At 51.8% G+C, this 18,664-nt stretch overlaps 1 protein-coding gene across 2 annotated transcripts in view; it reads left to right on the forward strand.

The window, feature by feature from the left end:
- Rdl (Resistant to dieldrin) overlaps positions 1-18,664 on the forward strand; it is a 73,071-nt gene continuing 54,407 nt past the window's right edge. For both annotated transcript variants that reach the window (XM_037214098.1, XM_037214097.1), the window contains exon 1: positions 1-122. In XM_037214098.1, the coding sequence (XP_037069993.1) occupies positions 34-122 (89 nt within the window). In that variant the 5' untranslated portion in view covers positions 1-33. The remainder of the gene's footprint in view (positions 123-18,664) is intronic.

The following is an 18,664-nucleotide window of genomic DNA, read 5'->3' on the forward strand; positions in this document are numbered from 1 at the left end:
CCCGGCCGGCCCGGCATGTAGAGAGACGGCGCGATGTCGGCTCGGCGCTGCTGGCGGCTGGCGACGGCCGCCCTCCTCCTGCTCACGGCTGGCTCTGGACGCGTCCTCGGCGCCGACTCCGCGTAAGTACGCTGGCCGGCACACCGCCCGTGACCAGACCCCGTCAGGTCACCGTGAAGACTCGCCTCTTGCGGGACGTGTCGCCGGCTTTCACCCCACCGCCGCCGGTGTGGCTGACCGCGCGTTGCGTGCCGCCCGACTCGGGTGATCTCGTGCGAGTCACGGGGCGGCTCGGACGTCGGCCAGCTGGCGCGGCCTCCGGGCGACCCACGCCGGCGCCGCGGCCGATCAGGCCATCCCTGACCGCCACCGCCCCGGCCACCGGGGCTCCGGGGGCCCCAGCCGGCACCAGGGGCTGGAAGCTGGCAGGAGCTGATGCCGGGACCCGGAGCAGCAGCACCTCCGAACAGGTGGCTGGGTTCATAGCCGGGTGCTGGGTGGAGCGGGGAGTTTGACGCCATGGGTGAATATGTGTGGCAGGTGTGTGAACGACCACACCACCATTGGAATATAAAGTTAACATTCGTCATTGAAGGTCTTTTCTGTTGGGTCATTAACTAGGGAAAGGTTTTTTCGTGTCCAGTGGTCTGAGAAGATATGGAACTCGGACAATAGCAGCAAAGGGACCTGGTAGACGGGTGCTACAGCTAACGAATATAGAGTCCGTTTCGAAACTCAGCTGATTGAAATGAATTGAAACTGAGTTGAGCTCCAACTGAGCACGGAGGGATTGAGGGATTTACCTGTATCTGTAAACCGTTGGCTGAGTGGGGCTTAAGCTGAGCGCTACGGGGGATGAGGGAATACTTAGCCAGGCACCAGAGAAGATGAAAGCATCCGCTCCCGTGCGGGGTTACAGAACTGTGTAGCTGAGACTTTTGTGGCGACCAGGGATCTTTAAGGCCAGACCTTAGCGGGCTGGTCACTGAGATGTCTGAAGTGAGACACTAGGGATCAGAAACGTTCTCTGTACAACGACTTTGGGAAATGATGGTCTCTTCAGGCCGGCTACAGTGGGCCGCGACTCTGTCGCAGATTGTGAGATTTGAAGAGGCTTCTGCCTCCCGGCATTAGTGAACTGAGGGTCTCCGTAATTGGACTATGATAAATTGTGTATCTCTGTAAGTAGACCCAGCGGGATCTGTAGTTATGCTGATGATAATCTTGTTGAGTATAATCCCTTCTACTACTCGAATATGCCATCGTGTTGTCCCTTTGATGATGCTTCAAACTGAGAGGGCTGCAGTAGTTTGTGTGGTGAAGATTTTCATCCCTTGTATACTGTGCTCCATTTCGATTTTTCCTAGCGAGTTGAGAGCATACAGGAAGGGGCACAAAATCTTCATGCTCATGATTTCACAACTTGTCTCCTGAAAGAAAAATAACTTTGTTACCAGTGACGTATTTATGCATTCAAAGTTGTGTTTCCTTTAATGCCCAATATGAGCGTTACCGATCCACATGTGCAACGGCCAGCGAACGGCTAAAACATTTAGAGCGGGAACAACGGTCTATAACTTCCAGTTGGTCCAGGGCTCCTTTTCCACTTGGTATCATAGGACGTATCAAATTTAGCTGCATACATTCTCAACCCGTTTCCTCCTATGCAACCCAACTTTAATCCACGTCTCGTGTATTTCTGTGGCCTTTTCCCTGTCTGTTACGTGAGCGAGCATAACGTCCTCATCTCCTTTTCTCTTTTTCTGTTCTATCCCTTTCTCCCTGTCACTCCCTCCCTCCCTCTCTTTTTCTCTATGTTAATCTCACACGTACACACAAACACACACACACACACACACACACACACACACACACACACACACACACACACACACACACACACACACACACACACACACACACACACACACACACACACACACACACACACACATACACACACACATACACACACAGAGTTGCATACGTATATTTTATGTGTACAAACTTATTATGGATGCAAAGTAGCAGAAATGCACAATTCCCTGCAGAAATACTTGACATCACTATCCACAAAACCCTGATGAAAAAGACGTCGCAGAATGCACGCAAAGAAAAATGGAGGCAGAATGTTCAGAATGGCACGAAATTCCCAGGTGGTCACATTTGTCATTCTGTTGCATCCATAGGCAATCTGAATTAAGATTAGAATAAAGATACCTACGAGACATTTTACATGTAAATGTGTGTACGTGTCAGATAGCATATCAGCAAGAGGAAAGGAAATGAGCCTGGAAGACGTTGTATTTCGAAGTCACGTGGATTCTTCACAGGGCTTCTGCGGTTTTACAGCATGATATGGCACGACTTGACAACACTTGACGAGGAAATGTTGCTTTCTGTATGGGCAGTTGACATCAGAAAGGTAGGAAACGACTGGAGAATCACGTAAACAACCGAGCATCAGACAAACAGTAAACGGATCTTCATTTCATTTGTTGTCACGCTGAGCACTCGAAGAGAGGACTTGAGAAGTTTGAGCTGCTCCTCGGAATGCGCCGGGCAGCGTAATCTCGCCGCCTCTCCTCGCTACCTCCAAAGTGCACCATTTAGTGACGGTAGTCATCTAGCCATATGTATGTACCCATTCCGTGAGCCGATAAGACACGTTTCTCATTTCAAGCTCAATTCTGTGTGGTGCAGGGGCCCAACATTGCCTTTAGATAGCTACTAAAACTGCACGGAATGCGGATAGCCGGGAGAGGGGGGGGGGGGGGGCGTTCTCCGGTAGGTGGGTCGGCTGCACACAAACCCTCAGTGAAATACAGCACAGTCGCCTTAGGATGGCTTCTCTGGGATGTACTCACACTATTGCTTCTCAACATTTTCCGTCTGCGGGAGTGCATACGGACGTGCCAGCGGTGAAGGTGAGCCGGCACCGCATCATGGAGCGGACGTGCCAGCGGTGAAGGTGAGCCGGCACCGCATCATGGAGGCATCCCCGCCACACATGGCGAGTGGGCAGTGAGAGCAGGGCGCGGCCGAGAGAGGGACGGGTCGTGACCTGGCAGCGAGGACCCAACCTCAGACAGGCGTACACTGCAGGCTGCCCGGACGGTCAGGTGACGACACACGTGGCGCAGCCTGAATGTTGAGGACTGCCATCAAGACATGAGGGAAATGTATGCACCGCGAGAGGTTAGAGTAGGTGGAATATTACGACGACGCAGAAGTGATGCCGCTCGACGCTTAAGAGTAAGAATGATATTCGAATGATTATGGAATACATCACGATCATGAAAAGACGACTTAATCAGCATTGATAAAATATTCCGAGGATGGACTGGGTCGTCTGCGTGGAATGCAGAGTCCGTGGTACAACTATCAGTTTTGAACGCATGCATCTTGCAGGTAGTCAAGCGCCTGGTCAAAATCGCAGCGCAGCAATGAAGCTTCGTTGTTTGCATTTGGCATAAGCTCTGCTCTTTTTATCGCTGTGATTTCGCGGGCTCGGCGACAGAGCTCAGCCGTGGCAACGTTCTGTTAGAACCAACGCATGGTTCCATCAGCATTTTGAAACCCGGTGAACTGCGGCGCGCTCGATGACCACAAAGGGCATGTCGCGCTGCAGCACTTTATGGCTCAGAGTCTGTAAAGCCGACAATGCTGTCGCACTAAAGGGAATGGAATGCACAATCAACCCCAGGCGCGGGCGATAGCTGTTTGCATCGCAGAACTAAATCATGGATGTAACGAGGACATTTACAATGCCCAGTTAACTCGGCGCACGCGTTCACCCTAGCTACGTACTATCTGTCACATATATCTATGGCCAGGGCTGAGGCTGACATAAGAGGTCACTACGTTTGAAACATGTGCTGTCACATGAGCTTAAAACATAGCAACACAATTGTTGGCGAACTGTTGAACTATTTTTATGATTAGAACTTTCGAAGTACTTTTATTATTATAACTTTGAAACTACTTTTTTGTAAATTAGATGCTCATCCAGGCTTTTTTGTTGGGGGCGTTTAGATCTATTCTGTTTATATACTATTCATGTACTTAGGTACCGATCTGGGGTCCAAGAATCCTTTGCAAGGCTCCCAAACGAAAGGGGAGGGGAGGGGTAGCCCGGAATCCCCCTGGTTGCGTCTTTGTTAGCTATCCTGCGTTCTGCTCAACCATTTGTTCCATACGGCACGCCTATGCATTCGTTGTCGTTTTGAGCTGTTATCCTGGTACCACTTCTGTAACTGACAGGTGTTTTCCGGGTTTGGGCAGTTATTGATGAGCGCTGCTGCTGTGTATTCAGGCCACCTAGCCTCCAGCACCGCCACCGGTAGCGCTGCCGCCTACAGTCCCGATACCGTGTCCGCTGCAAGACCGACTGCCAGTGACGTGCGGCCGTGGGCTCAGCTGAGGACGAGAGGTGCCTTTGTCTCAGATGGGAGCATGGTAATGAAAGCGCTCAACGTACGCCACGTTTCTGGAAGCATCTAGCGTGGTGTTTATAGCTAAAACTATTCGAACATCATTAGAGCTCAGCAGGGTTCTGGGTCCATTCTTCGCACACAGTCATCGTGCCTTTCATGATGAAGTTCATAAACATTTGGGAAACACCTGCCACATGAAACTACCGAAAGTTTCACCAATGGGACCATTGGCCAGTCCCCGACGCAGCCAAGCCCTGTTGATGAGGAACGCACCTCTGACTCCTCGACGGCCAAGCCTAAGAAGCTTAAAGTAAACAAACTAAAGCGACTAAATCAACTTCAACTCCCGTTCTCTGCTCATTTCCACGATGAAGCTACTGGGTAGGCTGGCTGCAACTCCTGATGTAAAGCGATTCCGACGCGCCCTGACCTGGCCTAACCTGGCATGACCTGGCCTGACCTGGTCTGACCTGGCCTGACCTGGCCTGACCTGGTCTGACCTGGCCTGACCTGGCATGACCTGGCCTGACCGTGCCGCCCCTGCACTGCCGCGGCACAGTCCAAACGAACTGCAGCTACGTGCTTCTCGTTCCTGAGTGCCGAGCCACTCCGACAAATATGGGCCTGATTCTGATGCGGTCAGATGCGCGGGACGCTCTGTCTCCTGTACGTAGCGCGGGATACAAACGAGCAGCGAGTCCGCGCAGCGACTCGGACAGGAACGAACCGGTCCGGCCGAGTCGGGAAGCCCGAATTGGAAATATGCTGAGCTCACCGCCGGGTGTGTAACGCAGGGCCCAGACAGCGGTCCTCCGGCCCTCTGTTCGCCGCCATGCCACACCGCTGTCCAAGCTCGGCGTCGTCTCCCCGAGACCTGTGGAGAGGGCGGGATTGTTTGGAAACCGCGCCACCTTGCGCCGTGTCATGCCTCCTTCATCCTTGGTTGTGCTCCACGGCTTGTAAAGGTGTGGCACTATGGAATTCCCACGCTCCGACGCCACCCTTCGGAAGCGCTGCACTCGTGAGGAATCAGCACCGGGCGCGAGACATGCCCTCCAGAGAGCACGTGATGGCTGGGACGCCGCAGCACCGGGCGCGAGACGTGCCCTCCAGAGAGCACGTGACGGCTCGGACGCCGCAGCACCGGGCGCGAGACGTGCCCTCCAGAGAGCACGTGATGGCTGGGACGCCGCAGCACCGGGCGCGAGACATGCCCTCCAGAGAGCACGTGATGGCTGGGACGCCGCAGCACCGGGCGCGAGACGTGCCCTCCAGAGAGCACGTGACGGCTGGGACGCCGCAGCACCGGGCGCGAGACGTGCCCTCCAGAGAGCACGTGATGGCTGGGACGCCGCAGCACCGGGCGCGAGACATGCCCTCCAGAGAGCACGTGATGGCTGGGACGCCGCAGCACCGGGCGCCAGACATGCCCTCCAGAGAGCACGTGATGGCTGGGACGCAGCAGCACCGGGCGCGAGACGTGCCCTCCAGAGAGCACGTGACGGCTGGGACGCCGCAGCACCGGGCGCGAGACGTGCCCTCCAGAGAGCACGTGATGGCTGGGACGCCGCAGCACCGGGCGCGAGACATGCCCTCCAGAGAGCACGTGACGGCTCGGACGCCGCACTCACGGCGCTAGTTTCGTCCAAAGGCTCGGACGTTTGAAGAGTTTGTGGATCTTGTTATCTTCCTTCAGCCTGTCCCCATCCTTAGCATATACCACATCCCTGAGAGTTTAGTTTATGCCAAATTCCTGGGAGTTTAGCATGGAACAGGTCAAACTGACGGCGAAGGCCAGTTTTGTTTCGAGTAGGCTATGTCATGTACCCACCACTCAGACCCGATTGAACTCCTTAACCATTGCGCCAAACTGCACCTCTGGCCTATGTCAGCGTCTTACTCATCTCTGCCTCATCCTAATCATACATCATATATATATATATATATATATATATATATATCCATATCTATATCTATATCTATATATATATATATATCCATATCTATATCTATATCTATATCAATATCTATATATATATATATATATATATATATATATATATATACATATCACGGCGGCTTAGACGGCCACTGCGTTGAGATAACGAATGCCTGCTAGCTGCTGGGCGGAGCCGAGTCCTTTGTATCACTTCTAATGAGCTGCTCACGCGAGATGATTATGTCAGTGCATTGTGTTTACGTGCTTGGGGTTGGCACACGTGCATAATGAGGCACTCTCACCATGAGAGAATAATGCGGTAACCTCCAGGCCCTCCGGTCCGCAGTAATGAGCTGATCCGGCGCCAAATTGTTGCTAATGATGTTCATTTTAAACGTGGTCGATACCTGCATTAGGCACGGCTGATAATAAAGGTAAAGTCAGTTCTCGCAGTTTTTCCTTCAAGAGCTCATATTTTCTGTCTGTAACGGTCATTTACCCGATCTGCTCCATCTAACCCCATGTTTGTTATAACGAAAACACGTTTTGTCCTAGTCTTGTTTATGACTACACTATTCGTTCATTTCATTTTATCGATCTGCGCTCAAAGTTTTGGTTCAGGAAACGTTTTGACTGCGTTGCTTTTGGATAAGTCGAACGAGGGATTCTAAAACATAAATTCCGCAAAATGCGTTTTACAAACGTTCAAATTCGGCGTATTCTGGAAAGCCGTTTCTCCTCCGGTATCCTTTTGCTGTTGACAGACGCAAACGTCCGATTTGAAGGCATGCCATGAGTTTACCCCAACCCTGCAAATATCGCACACCAGGACTTGAAGATCCCAGCTTGGCTGATTCGGTCGGCAAACATGTTCTGTATCATATCGCATGCAATTCATAACATTTCGCGTGAGCGATCGAGGCTACCATCAATATTTTCTGACTGAAAGTTGTACTGAAAAAATACTATGATACCTGTAAATTATTTTTTCAACCTGAAACAACGGGAAGCAACGAAATTAGCATCACCATCCCAATCCTTGCTGCTTCACGTTACCGTAACATTATAGCCAAAAGTAATGTCGCAACGCTAGAACCAGAAGAGAGTACTGACATTCCATTGACTCACGTTTAAGCTAAAACTGGGTCCAAATATTCATTCAAATATTCTAAGCCGGCTTCGCACCGGCCGCCTGAAAATGTGACCAAACTGGGGCGGCATGTACGCGCCAAATGTGACCAAACTGGGGCGGCATGTACGCGCCAAATGTGACCAAACTGGGGCGGCATGTACGCGCCAAATCAGGCTGCCTGTGCTGAACTCTCCCGTCCAGTCTCCGCTGTTCGCTACAGTGTTGCTAGCAACGCAGTTGCCTCTCGACACGGCAAAAGCCGCGATTTGGCAAACGGGCGGCCGGCGTAATTCAATCGGTCGGCCCAACGCGGCGCGTTCCCACGATTGTGGCTGGGCGCGCCGGACGGCGCCGCCGCGGGCGCTGCGCCGGTCGGCTCCGCTCGGTCTGTCCCCGAGCCGGGAGGCGACAGCGCCCACCAACAGTCCGCAGCACGACGCGCGCGAGCCGCAGCCCGCGAGGGCGAGCGGCTCCAGCGCACCGCTCAGCGCGCCAGGTGCGGCGCTGCAGTGTAAACGTCAGGCTGTTCCCACGGGCCGGCCGCGTCCGCCAGGCAACCGCCCAGCGCCCACGCCGCGGGGCTTACAAAATTGTTACCTGGGGGAGAGCCGGAGCGCCCAGGGACGCCCAGGAGGGCAGCAGGCGGCCCGAGGCGGCGGCGCGACGCCCGCGTGCTCCACTCGGCCACGCGACACCCGAGGCTCGCCCCGTCGCACTTTGCGTCAGCGACACCCGAGGCTCGCCCCGCCGCATTTTGTCGTATCCCGTCGCCCGGTATCCCGTCGCCCTTTGCGTCAGCGACGCCCGAGGTTCGCCCCGCCGCACTTTGTCGTATCCCGTCGCCCGGTATCCCGTCGCCCTTTGCGTCAGCGACGCCCGAGGCTCGCCCCGCCGCACTTTGTCGTATCCCGTCGCCCGGTGTTGACGCAACGTCGTGACGTCCACGCCGCCGACATGTCCGACCCCGTAGCGTAGCGCGGCCGACACACAAACAGGGGTGGTGTCGACCGACGGCCGGCCACGCCGCCCGCTCCGGACGGCAGGCAAATCAAAACGACAATCAATAGGGGAGCGCCGCCGCCGGCCGACTGGAAGGCGTCGTTTGAGGTGTCTGCACGGACCGCGCCGTCGCGCCGCGGATTGCGGCTCCGCCCCCCCCCCCCCCCGCGCCGGCCGGCGTCGGGCGGCGCTCGTCCCCAGGGGGGTAATGCACAAATGGCACGGCCGGCACCAGCCATTGGAAAGCCTAGAAGCAAATTGGAACGGCGACTGAGACCGGTCACGCACGAAGCGGGCTGGGTGCGCTTGTGCAATGTTACAATGTTGCACTGCGAAGGCCTGCCTCCTTTACTACCGGGGAGGGTGCGTACGTACGGCGTGTGGGTGCGCCCGTGTCAAATACCAACGTCTGCCCCTGCACGCATGAAGCCCAGCTACTCTCCTGTGAGCGATGGTGGGACGGTGACCATGACAGCGCAGCAACGGGCCCAATGAGTGGCGACACCAGGTGGGCGCATCCACACGCACGGGCTCTCACGCGACGGTAGGTCGCCGGTGTTCCAGGGGCGGCCCGGCGCATACCGTGCTCAGAGTCCAGGGTTGCACTGTCCCGCGCCGGTGTTCCAGGGGCGGCCCGGCGCATACCGTGCTCAGAGTCCAGGGTTGCACTGTCCCGCGCCGGTGTTCCAGGGGCGGCCCGGCGCATACCGTGCTCAGAGTCCAGGGTTGCACTGTCCCGCGCCGGTGTTCCAGGAGTGGCCCGGCGCATACCGTGCTCAGAGTCCAGCATCGTTCTATCTCGCGCAAGGCTCGGGCTCACAAAATTCCCGGTCTGTTCAAAGTTAGAACAAAAGCATGTCAGTGGTTGCGAAGAATGTAGTAGCCCCTGCAAGGCTAGACTGACAGGCTGTCACTGTGCGTAAATCGGCTTCAAAGCCGAATTATGTTGTTTCGCATCTGCGCTCCTAGTTGCAATCGAAAGTCACAAAAAATAACGATTCGAACTATGAGCATTCCTCGACGTCAGTACAGCTGGTTGAAGTGAACGTCCAGATGAAGGCACACACATAGCGTTGTCAGAGAAGATATCGAATTGCTTTTCATCCTCGGGCTCCTTTCCACATTCAGGAGATGCATGTGATGTAGGAAATATCCGCAACGAAATGAGATGATGAAACTTTTTTAAAGCGCCATTGATGAGAAAACAGGGCGGGTAGTGTGTGATAAATGTTTAGTCAGGTGTTCCGTACAACATAGTAATTCAGTGCAAACAAAAAGCTAAGTACCGAAAGTCAGTTATCCATTTTGCACCTCATTGTTATCACAATCATACAGAAAGAAGTGAAGGGTGTCCCTCAACTGACGTAGTATAGCATCCGCCACAGTAAGTGCTTCGCTTGAATTGATTGGGCTTGCTAACAGAACTGTTTGTTTTTGTGTGTTGCATTCCCATGTTTAGCGCCAAAATATTACTGAAAAATTCCACTGAATCTTCGAGGCGATTAGAAACAAAACAGATGTTGCATATGGAATAATTCACGAGAAAATGGTCCAGCACTTCAAATGAAACTCAAACATAGTTCTTAGTACGCGCCACCATTATAGGTTGAGTGAAAAGTAATAGTCCTAGAGCGGCAAAACCGTTATCTTTGAATGAGTACAAGTGTCCGACATTGTACTCACAACGTACTCAATGGCTTGCATCAGGGGCGGTGCTGCGAACAGTTAACTAAAGCTCACACAAGTTAGGTTCATGCGAGTCAATTATCCATGTACATGTTGTCAAACCGAATTCGAATTTTAGTGCTTAGAATATTAAGCGACAATACCAGAACATTCTGGAAATTGGATCAATCTGCAGATGACGGATGGATTCACAGGGCGCTTTGGACCATCTTGGAAAATTTTGACAACACACGGATTAGAACCGCACCCTATTTAGAATTCGTCATGCCACAGGGATTGGGCAGTCTGAAAATTTAACCAAATGCAGAAGGAAATAGCTGACTGTACAACACAAACTGCAAGAAGCCTATCAAGGGAGCTTCAATTCTATGAAGAGGTAGATTTCAATTCTGACTCCTGGAAATATATTTTAGATTATTGAGGCAAACATGTCATTGAGTAGAATATTTCACAAAAAGGTGACCTTTTAAGGATGATGAGAGCACTGTAAGAGGTGATTACGGAGCCATAGCATGCCAGTTAAACAGGTGGTGTAGCTGCTGTCCTGAACCTGAAACATAAAGCACGTATTAAAAACATTACACATAGCTACACCACCACCAATCTGGCGTGGAATAGCAATTAGGTAGCATTCAATTATTTAGATTATTGGCGAACGCTCATTCCGAGCTGTAAAGAAAAGAAAGCACTGGAGATCGCCCCCATTTCAGTACGTTGTTTGTGATGTTCTGTTATCATTACCATTGAGTCTTGCATAATGTTCCAGGGTCAACACTCAAATACAAAATTAGTAGATTAAAACAAATACAAACGCTCTGTTGCCGTCAATATGCATTTGCTGTCTGCTACGAAACGCATGAAGAAATAGAAAAATGCCAGTATCACCAACTCAGGAATAAAGACAACCCGAGCCTACCAACGTTTTGCGATTGTCATAGTACTTGGCAATATATATATATGCTAAATTACAGAGAAGCAGACAGGAATTATGGTGTCACGCTTTCCCAGATCACGTCCCACCGTGTAGTTATATATTGCTCCGATGCTGTCCCGACTATACACTTCACCGGAACACTTATAAAATTGTCATTATGGCGCCTAATGCATGGAATGCATACTCGGCGCACTGATCAGCCTGGCGCGCCGTGTTAAAACCCGAGACACCCATGACCCGTCTCCCGGCTCTGATTTTGCTTCCCTGCACAAAGCATTACTGAATGGTGTGATGAAGAATTTTTGGCAACTGATATTGTTGTAGATTATTGACTTTGTTCAAGACCTCAGGAAATTCAACAGAAGCGATTACAAAAAAGGATTGGTGGTAATTAATGCTGATGCATTGGTTAATGCAGTAGGTGAAGAACGAATACCATTTGAACGAGCAATACTTATCACCGCCACCTAAGCGACATGAATTGAGCATCCAAAGAATGCGCAGTTTTTGACTTGCTTTGACTTGCTTGCTTGCCATTCAGATTTGTATTTGCTAGAGTGGTGCCAGTGCAGTTCTTTTACCTGTTTTCTGCTATTTTCCAAAATTGTAACTTTACTCGGGACGGCATGCATACCATGGTGTCCCATTTGGCGAAATTGCGACTTAAGGATAGTACGAGGCCTCGTCAACAGATGCCTCTGAAATTATATCAGATATTTGATGTCCTTCGCTGGATGACAGTGGCTGAATTTTGGCTTACATTGTCCAAACTTCACCACTTACGAAAATCATCTTGCGCAATTTTTGAGCGCCCGTTGACCAAGAATAAGCTTCAAGTAATTACAAACTGTTTATTCCAGCCATTTGTTAACTTCAAAGAAGATTTTGCTTTATATTAGAGCTTAAAGTGAACGTCATCTCTGAAGATATTGAGGCAAGCATCGCTTATGATGAAATAAGCTCACTTCAAACCATTGGTGTACTTTTAAGTGGAAAAGACCGATCTACACAGCACAATTTCCTTTCTTATTGAATATGCTTCTCAATGTGCCAGGGTTTGATTGCCTCATCGTACCTTGTAAAACATTGTTTGAGATGCAATTGACGGCCGTTATATATGGAAATTGCGCTCACGAAGCCAAATATGAATGACTTGACAATTCCATTTTTCTTAGCCTTGATCATCGCATGATCTGTAGAACGACAGCATTTGAATGATGTTATTATGGCGTCCGGATGTCTGAGTGACCTTAAAGTAGTCTGTACAAAATAGTTTGCACATCTTCGCCGGCGTATAGCTCAGAAACCAAAGGAGCTTAGGTCTTAAGAAGAGCAGGGCTGCGATCTGCGCCGAATGACTTTCAAAATGGCCACCCAGTTCAAAACCCCAAACGAATGTAGAACACTCCTTTAGTTTAAGGCCATGTAAGGACTAAAACGCCAAGAACGGGGATGTCTGGAAGATTGAGCGTGTTCTTTGCCTTGTTCAACAATGACGCACCAATGCTGTTTGCAATGCTCGCAATAAGCGCCATGCATTTCCGTGTTAAAGATACCGATGCAGAGGTAAGTAAGCAATGTGCGTGTATGAAATTCCCATGGAACGTTACCGGTGTTTTCTTCTTTAAATGACCAATGCACGTACTATTGCCAAGCTCTGGTGTGATAATGTTCGAAACAAATATTACATCTAATGGATATTTTGTCGTCTCGTTTCTACCAGTTTTGTCACCGGCCATCCTAATTAAAACACAAGCACGTGGCAGGTTTTTGTGAATGTCACAAAGTAAATCAGATTGGGCATGATTACATAAGGGGAAGTTTACAAGTTTGTATGCCTTTGATCAATGAAAAAAAGGTTTTTCTGAATGAAATTTAGATAAAATGCTATTAACCATCGTCCCGATCGGCCCCTTTCCATAACACAGCCTGAAAGGGGGTGGGGGGTCGATGCGACCCCTCTTCTCCCTGCTGTTTCCAAACTAAGAACAATAGGAGCTCGCGGAAAACACCAGTGAATTGGTCTTGACGAGAGTCCGCGTGTCCAAGGTTGATGAAATGAAATTGGGCCGGCAAATAGATGACATGTTTCTAGTTAACAAAAAATAGCTCAATATGCCTGACCTAAGATCAAATACAAACTGTATCAACCGCAAGTTTATGCTGTTGATACCGGCCATCAACGAAATGAGTGCTGATGGTTCTTTTGCTCCAGTTATGGTTGACAGCTTGTGCGACGCATGGCCAGAGCACTTTTCGTTCGTCTGTTGCCATTGCGATTTCACATCGCACATGCACACAATGTACTTTCACATGGTGAGCTTTTGATGAACTGCACCCCACCTCTCACCCTATTTTTGCAGCCTGTCAGAATGCCTCGGGTTGGCCCGCAGATTACAGGTTCCTGTAGGCAGTCATAGTAGTTAAACGGATGTTGTTACAGGGAAAACAGCTAAATATGCTAAAATGTGTCACATTTCTCTGTTTATGAAGGCAGAAACAAAACCCCGAATTCGGATTTTGATGAACTTTTAAGTAAATCTTTTGCCAAGCCGCACCTGGTTGGGTTGCAATAAGAAATTGGAAAAGCCGTATTGTTGGGTGGGTTGAACTTCAGAGAGCTGGGCCGCACCGGACTGGGGTCTAAAACTCAATTCTTGCAGAGCTCTTATTTGAAGTAAGAGACGTTTCTGTTTGTGGCGTGTAAAGGACAGAGCGCCAGGTCCCTCCTCCCAATAAAATGTGTTTCCCGATTTTTGAAGTCAGTAGTTCACTTCTCTCACTGCATTTTGGTTAGTATATGTTTGCTGTTCAAAAACCACAAAACAAACTTGATTTGCTTTCACAATTACATCAGATGGCCATGATTGCGTTTTTCACATGCTACATGATTATTTGAGGACCTATTCGGCTCACCTTACCCCAGTCAGCAGTCAAATGGTGCGTCACTTTGGACTGGATGCTTTAACCGGCTGCTTCATTTGTGCTTCGTCGCAAAGCATTCCATAATCCAAGTTACTGCTTTGCTATGCACGTTAGCAGGCGGCAGCGGCTCTTCGGTCTTCCAGAAAACGCTTGGTAAAATGATGCCGCCTAATGGCTCGTTTAGTAGACCCCATTCCACGAAGTGATTTGCATACCATTCGTACGTGTTATATTACGGTTAGTTTTCCAACCCGCGCAACCGAATATTTGAGAATATGATTTCCAGCACACTCCGCCAACGGGGGCTGCCGTTTAAATACTAATGCAGCTGCAACTGTCCATTCGTCAGAAACGCTTCAAGCGATGAACGGAAGTTCAGGTAAACATCTCCCAAGCTTAGGCCCGTAGCTCACCAAGCTCACCTTCGTGCATACAAATATGTGTAGGGTACCATTTTGCGTGCAGATATGCAAAGTCAACCCGACACCCGAGAACGCCCCTCACGTCCTACTGCTCCGACGACACGCACCGCGCCCGCACCCCTCCCCAGCCCACATCGCCGTCTTCCCACGCCCCCTCCCCTCCCCTGCCAGTGCCGACCCGGTCGTGTCGAGTGCCACCTCACCGCCAGCGTCACGCGCTCGCGCCCACGAATTATATCAAACTGGCCGAAAGAAATTAGTGTATTAGGGGGTGGCGGCGACGGCGGCCGGCGGTCGTCTGCTGGCGCCACAGCCCGGTAAACAACGCTGGACGGCGGTGGGCGCGCCTTTGAAGCATTGTGTCGATCGGTGCGCCGGCGGCGTCACTGAAAGGCGGCACCTGGCCGGCCGGGCGCACAGAATAGCGCCTGTGATACGGACAAGTGAAGGCTTTCAGTGTGTGCCGGGCTAAAGGGCGAACACAAGAAGGATTGTGGCGAACGGATGGAAGGGGAGGGGGCCGGAGAACGCCGAAGAAGGATGAGGCTTGCGTGATGGTCAAAAGAAAACGCCTGGACTGTCAGTGGCGCATCTCCGATCTAAAAGGCCTCCGACGGTTGTAACGAGAACACGCTGCGCGGTGCAGCGAAGCGCACATGACTCCCGAGTCGTTCGACAAGCCGAAGAGAGACGGCACAATAAACCACGACGTGGACGACGGCTTCCCGTCTGGCGTGTGGCAGGTCAATATGTGTGTGGATGGTGCGGGTTCGGGCCGCTTCCCCACTCTTGATTAGGACAGCACCATTCAGGGCCGCCGCCGGCCGGGGGCCAGGCGCCGACCAATTGGCTGAGTGCAGCCCGGAGGGCCGCCGCCGGCCGGCAGACGCCGCGTGCTGCGGGCACGGAGCGTGGTACGGGTGTAAGGTTACGGTGTCGGGAGAGGGGGAGGGGCCATTGCGTCGCGGTCACATGCGGGTTGCTGCGTCTGGCTCATATGAGGAACCGGCCACGGTCGCACGGGGACAGCACGGCATGGTCACGAAAGAGGCGGATGGTTGCCATGGCATGGATACTGTGTTGCAGCAGCGGGGCGGAAGGCTGCGACCGCTAGAAAGGCAAAAGGCAAAAGTGATGGGATGGGAAGTGATTCTGTCCACTGAAGGACATGGAGTCGTGGTCACGGAAGTAACAAGTGGCGGTCAGATCGCTGGAGGGTCACGGGTTCTAGATCGCGTCGAGAGCAGCGGGTCACGACGTCTTGATGGACGGTGGTTCACGTTCGAAAGAAGCGAGCCTGGATTAAAACCGTATCAAACCTTGCGGAACCAAGTACCGAATACGGCGACAATGCCCCCAAAAAAGGACGAAAGAGGGAAATAGTTCTGCTGTTCACCGTTGGGAACATCATTGACTCAGTTCTTCATATGAAAAATGAAAACGTCTTTTTGGCTGAGTTGATTGCACTTAAACATGTAGATACCATTATTACGTCATTTTGAGCCATATCGTTCCCCATTACATTCATGAGCGATGTACCGGACGACCACTACATGTTGTAATGGTATGCAGTCAAGACCGCCTCCGTCTTGGAGCAGCCCTGTATCATTATAGTCAAATGCAGACTACACCGAGATGCCTTAGTGATCATTTTCGTTTCCTTCGGGCCTCGCAAAAGTAAAAGGGAGCAGGGCGTTAGACGCTAAGAACGACCTCTCCGCCAACTCTTACTTTTCTGTGTCTCAATTTGAGCCAGAAATACTTTGTAGCTCCGCCCTAACATTTTGAAAAACTGCATCTGACATCAAACAGCACAAGAGGCTATGGGAGTGCCTGATGGCGTGAAAAGAGCTGAAGGTCAAAGCGTCTGGAGGTCCGCCGCTGACGACGACGCCGCTGTGCTCCTCCAGCGAAGCACCTATGGCGTGGCGTGCGGGGGGGGGGGGGGGGGCGGCACCACGCTGATGGTCCGAGCTTCGCGTGCCCCATGGCATATTCGACCGTGACAAATCACCCATGATTGCACACATTTAACCGTGAAAAGTTGCTGCTGTGCTCTGGCGGCGCGTCAAAGCCGGGCATTCCAGCGCTCTCCTTTGTCCGGCGCCGGCGTGTTTATCACCCGGCGCGCGCCGACCGCCAGCCGTATATGTCACGGTGTCGCCGGCAGGCAGCCCGAGCCGGCCGCGCGCGCCGCGGGCACCGCTGCCGGCGAGCCGCGAGCGCGCGCCCGCAGCCACTGGCTCGAGCGTCCGAGAGCGTGGTAAACGTGCGCCGTGCGTGTTGTCGACCGCGCTTCGAAAGGCCCGTGCGTGGCTGACGTTTCGTCGTTCCGAGCGTCGTTGTTCCCGTGTTCTGGCAAGATCCTGCTGCGGATGGGTGGTATTTTGCCCTCCCGTTTTGCTCAGGTGTCAGCTCCGCTCTCCCAGAACCGTTCGTACGGGGGTGCGAGTCTGTAAGTTTCACAACGTCTGTCCCGCAAGAACCGTGAAGACGGTTCTAACCTCTTTAACACGCCAAATGAGCGTACAAACCACTTCGAATGCCTGCTATGCGGCGACAAGACTGAAGTGGCCACCATGCCACACATTCGTCCACCTATTTATGTGTTGCATGCATCGTCCGTGAATTGGACGGTGTCCGACACGGAGGCGAAGTGGCGCAGTCCGACTTAAAAATGCATGCTATTGAAGCACGTCAGCCGAGGCGCAACTAAGTGCCGGTCTTTAGCATAACACACAACATGCAGATTTTCAGTAATCGTTACAAGCTGTCAAAGCAAGCGGTTATGGTTGGTTCCATGTAAATAAATGGCATTCTTTAGCCACATCACTTTTCTTCAGCGTAGTTTCGTGACAACTGAAACAATTTGGGGTAGAAAACAGGCATGGACAGCCAATGATTTCGTTTCAAACGCCATGACATCCTGTCGCGCGCCTCACCTCACATACCACATCACACGCCACACATCACATCACATCACATCTCACGTTTCTGCCCGCCGACGCTCGCGCAGGCCAGTGCGGCCGGCGAGTTCGGCAGGACAAGTAAGTAGTTACGTCATGATCGGATAGAGGTCAAACCTGAAAAATCATGTGGTGAATCAATGCATTGCCTTGGTCTAAAACTCTGCCATATCTGCTAAGACTGCGATTTTAGTCCAATAGAGGCCATACCAAAGACTGAAAATATATCTCGCACCTGCAGTTTTGAGACTCGTTCCCACCTATAAGTCCCTGTGGCCCTAACGATGGTGTATGTTAGGTTTGAAGTATTGTCACCTTGCCTCCCTCTGATCTGAACCTTTCAGTTTCGTGAGACAAAACGTGCTAATTTTTACTCGATTGATAATAACTGTCTCAATATGGCCAAGACGTGGGTTGCTTTGCTTCTTTGAGGCAGCAAAAATATACTATAGTACAAAGAGATCTAGCGAATGGATCTAGCAAAACTGCGACGACCCAAATAATCATCGCATTGCTTTATTTGGAGACCGACTTTCCGGTTATCAAGACGTGTCACTTATCCCAGTGGAACTCTGTCCCACAATGATAAGTGCATGGCATTTTTGAAACGAGTGTACATCGCCGAACGAGTTCAGGGCCGCCTGGTCGAAGGGAATGGGCCGTCTATGAGGTAACAACGAAGAAGCTCGTGTAAGCAACGAGGAAGACCTGCCGCTGGCTCAAGGCCACACCACTGGGATCTATCGTTTTTTTTTTAAACATCGTCGGATTTCAAAGATCTTCAATGATTGCAGTACCGGATCGCCACTGGCTTAAGTCACGCAAAGGCGTTTGTCGTTTCGACGAGGTGAGGTGACCGGGTGCCTGCAGTGAGGTGACCGGGTGCCTGACCGGGTGCCTGCAGTGTGCCGAGCTCCAGGACAGGTTTGGGCGTCAGCAGAGACATCCCAGGTGCCCCGCCCAGTTCGGGGCTTTGATTCATCGGCTTCCACTCCCCGCCAGGCACAGTGACCTCGGTCACCCAATCACAGGCATGTCACCGACTGCCACGACCACGTCCTGAAGTGGCACGTTCACCCTGGTCTCGTCCAGTCGCCGTGCCGGCCGGGACGTTCAGAGCGAGGCGTTAACCGGCGCGGCGCGCTGCGAGCTGGCGCTAGATTTTGACTCCACCTTGCATTGACCGTTTGGGCTGCCGGGTCCATTGCGGGGGGGGGGGGGGGCG

Source organism: Pollicipes pollicipes, unplaced genomic scaffold, assembly GCF_011947565.3.
Source record: "Pollicipes pollicipes isolate AB1234 unplaced genomic scaffold, Ppol_2.1 Scaffold_3447;HRSCAF=4054_pilon_pilon_pilon, whole genome shotgun sequence".
Classification (NCBI taxonomy): Eukaryota; Metazoa; Arthropoda; class Thecostraca; order Pollicipedomorpha; family Pollicipedidae; genus Pollicipes; species Pollicipes pollicipes.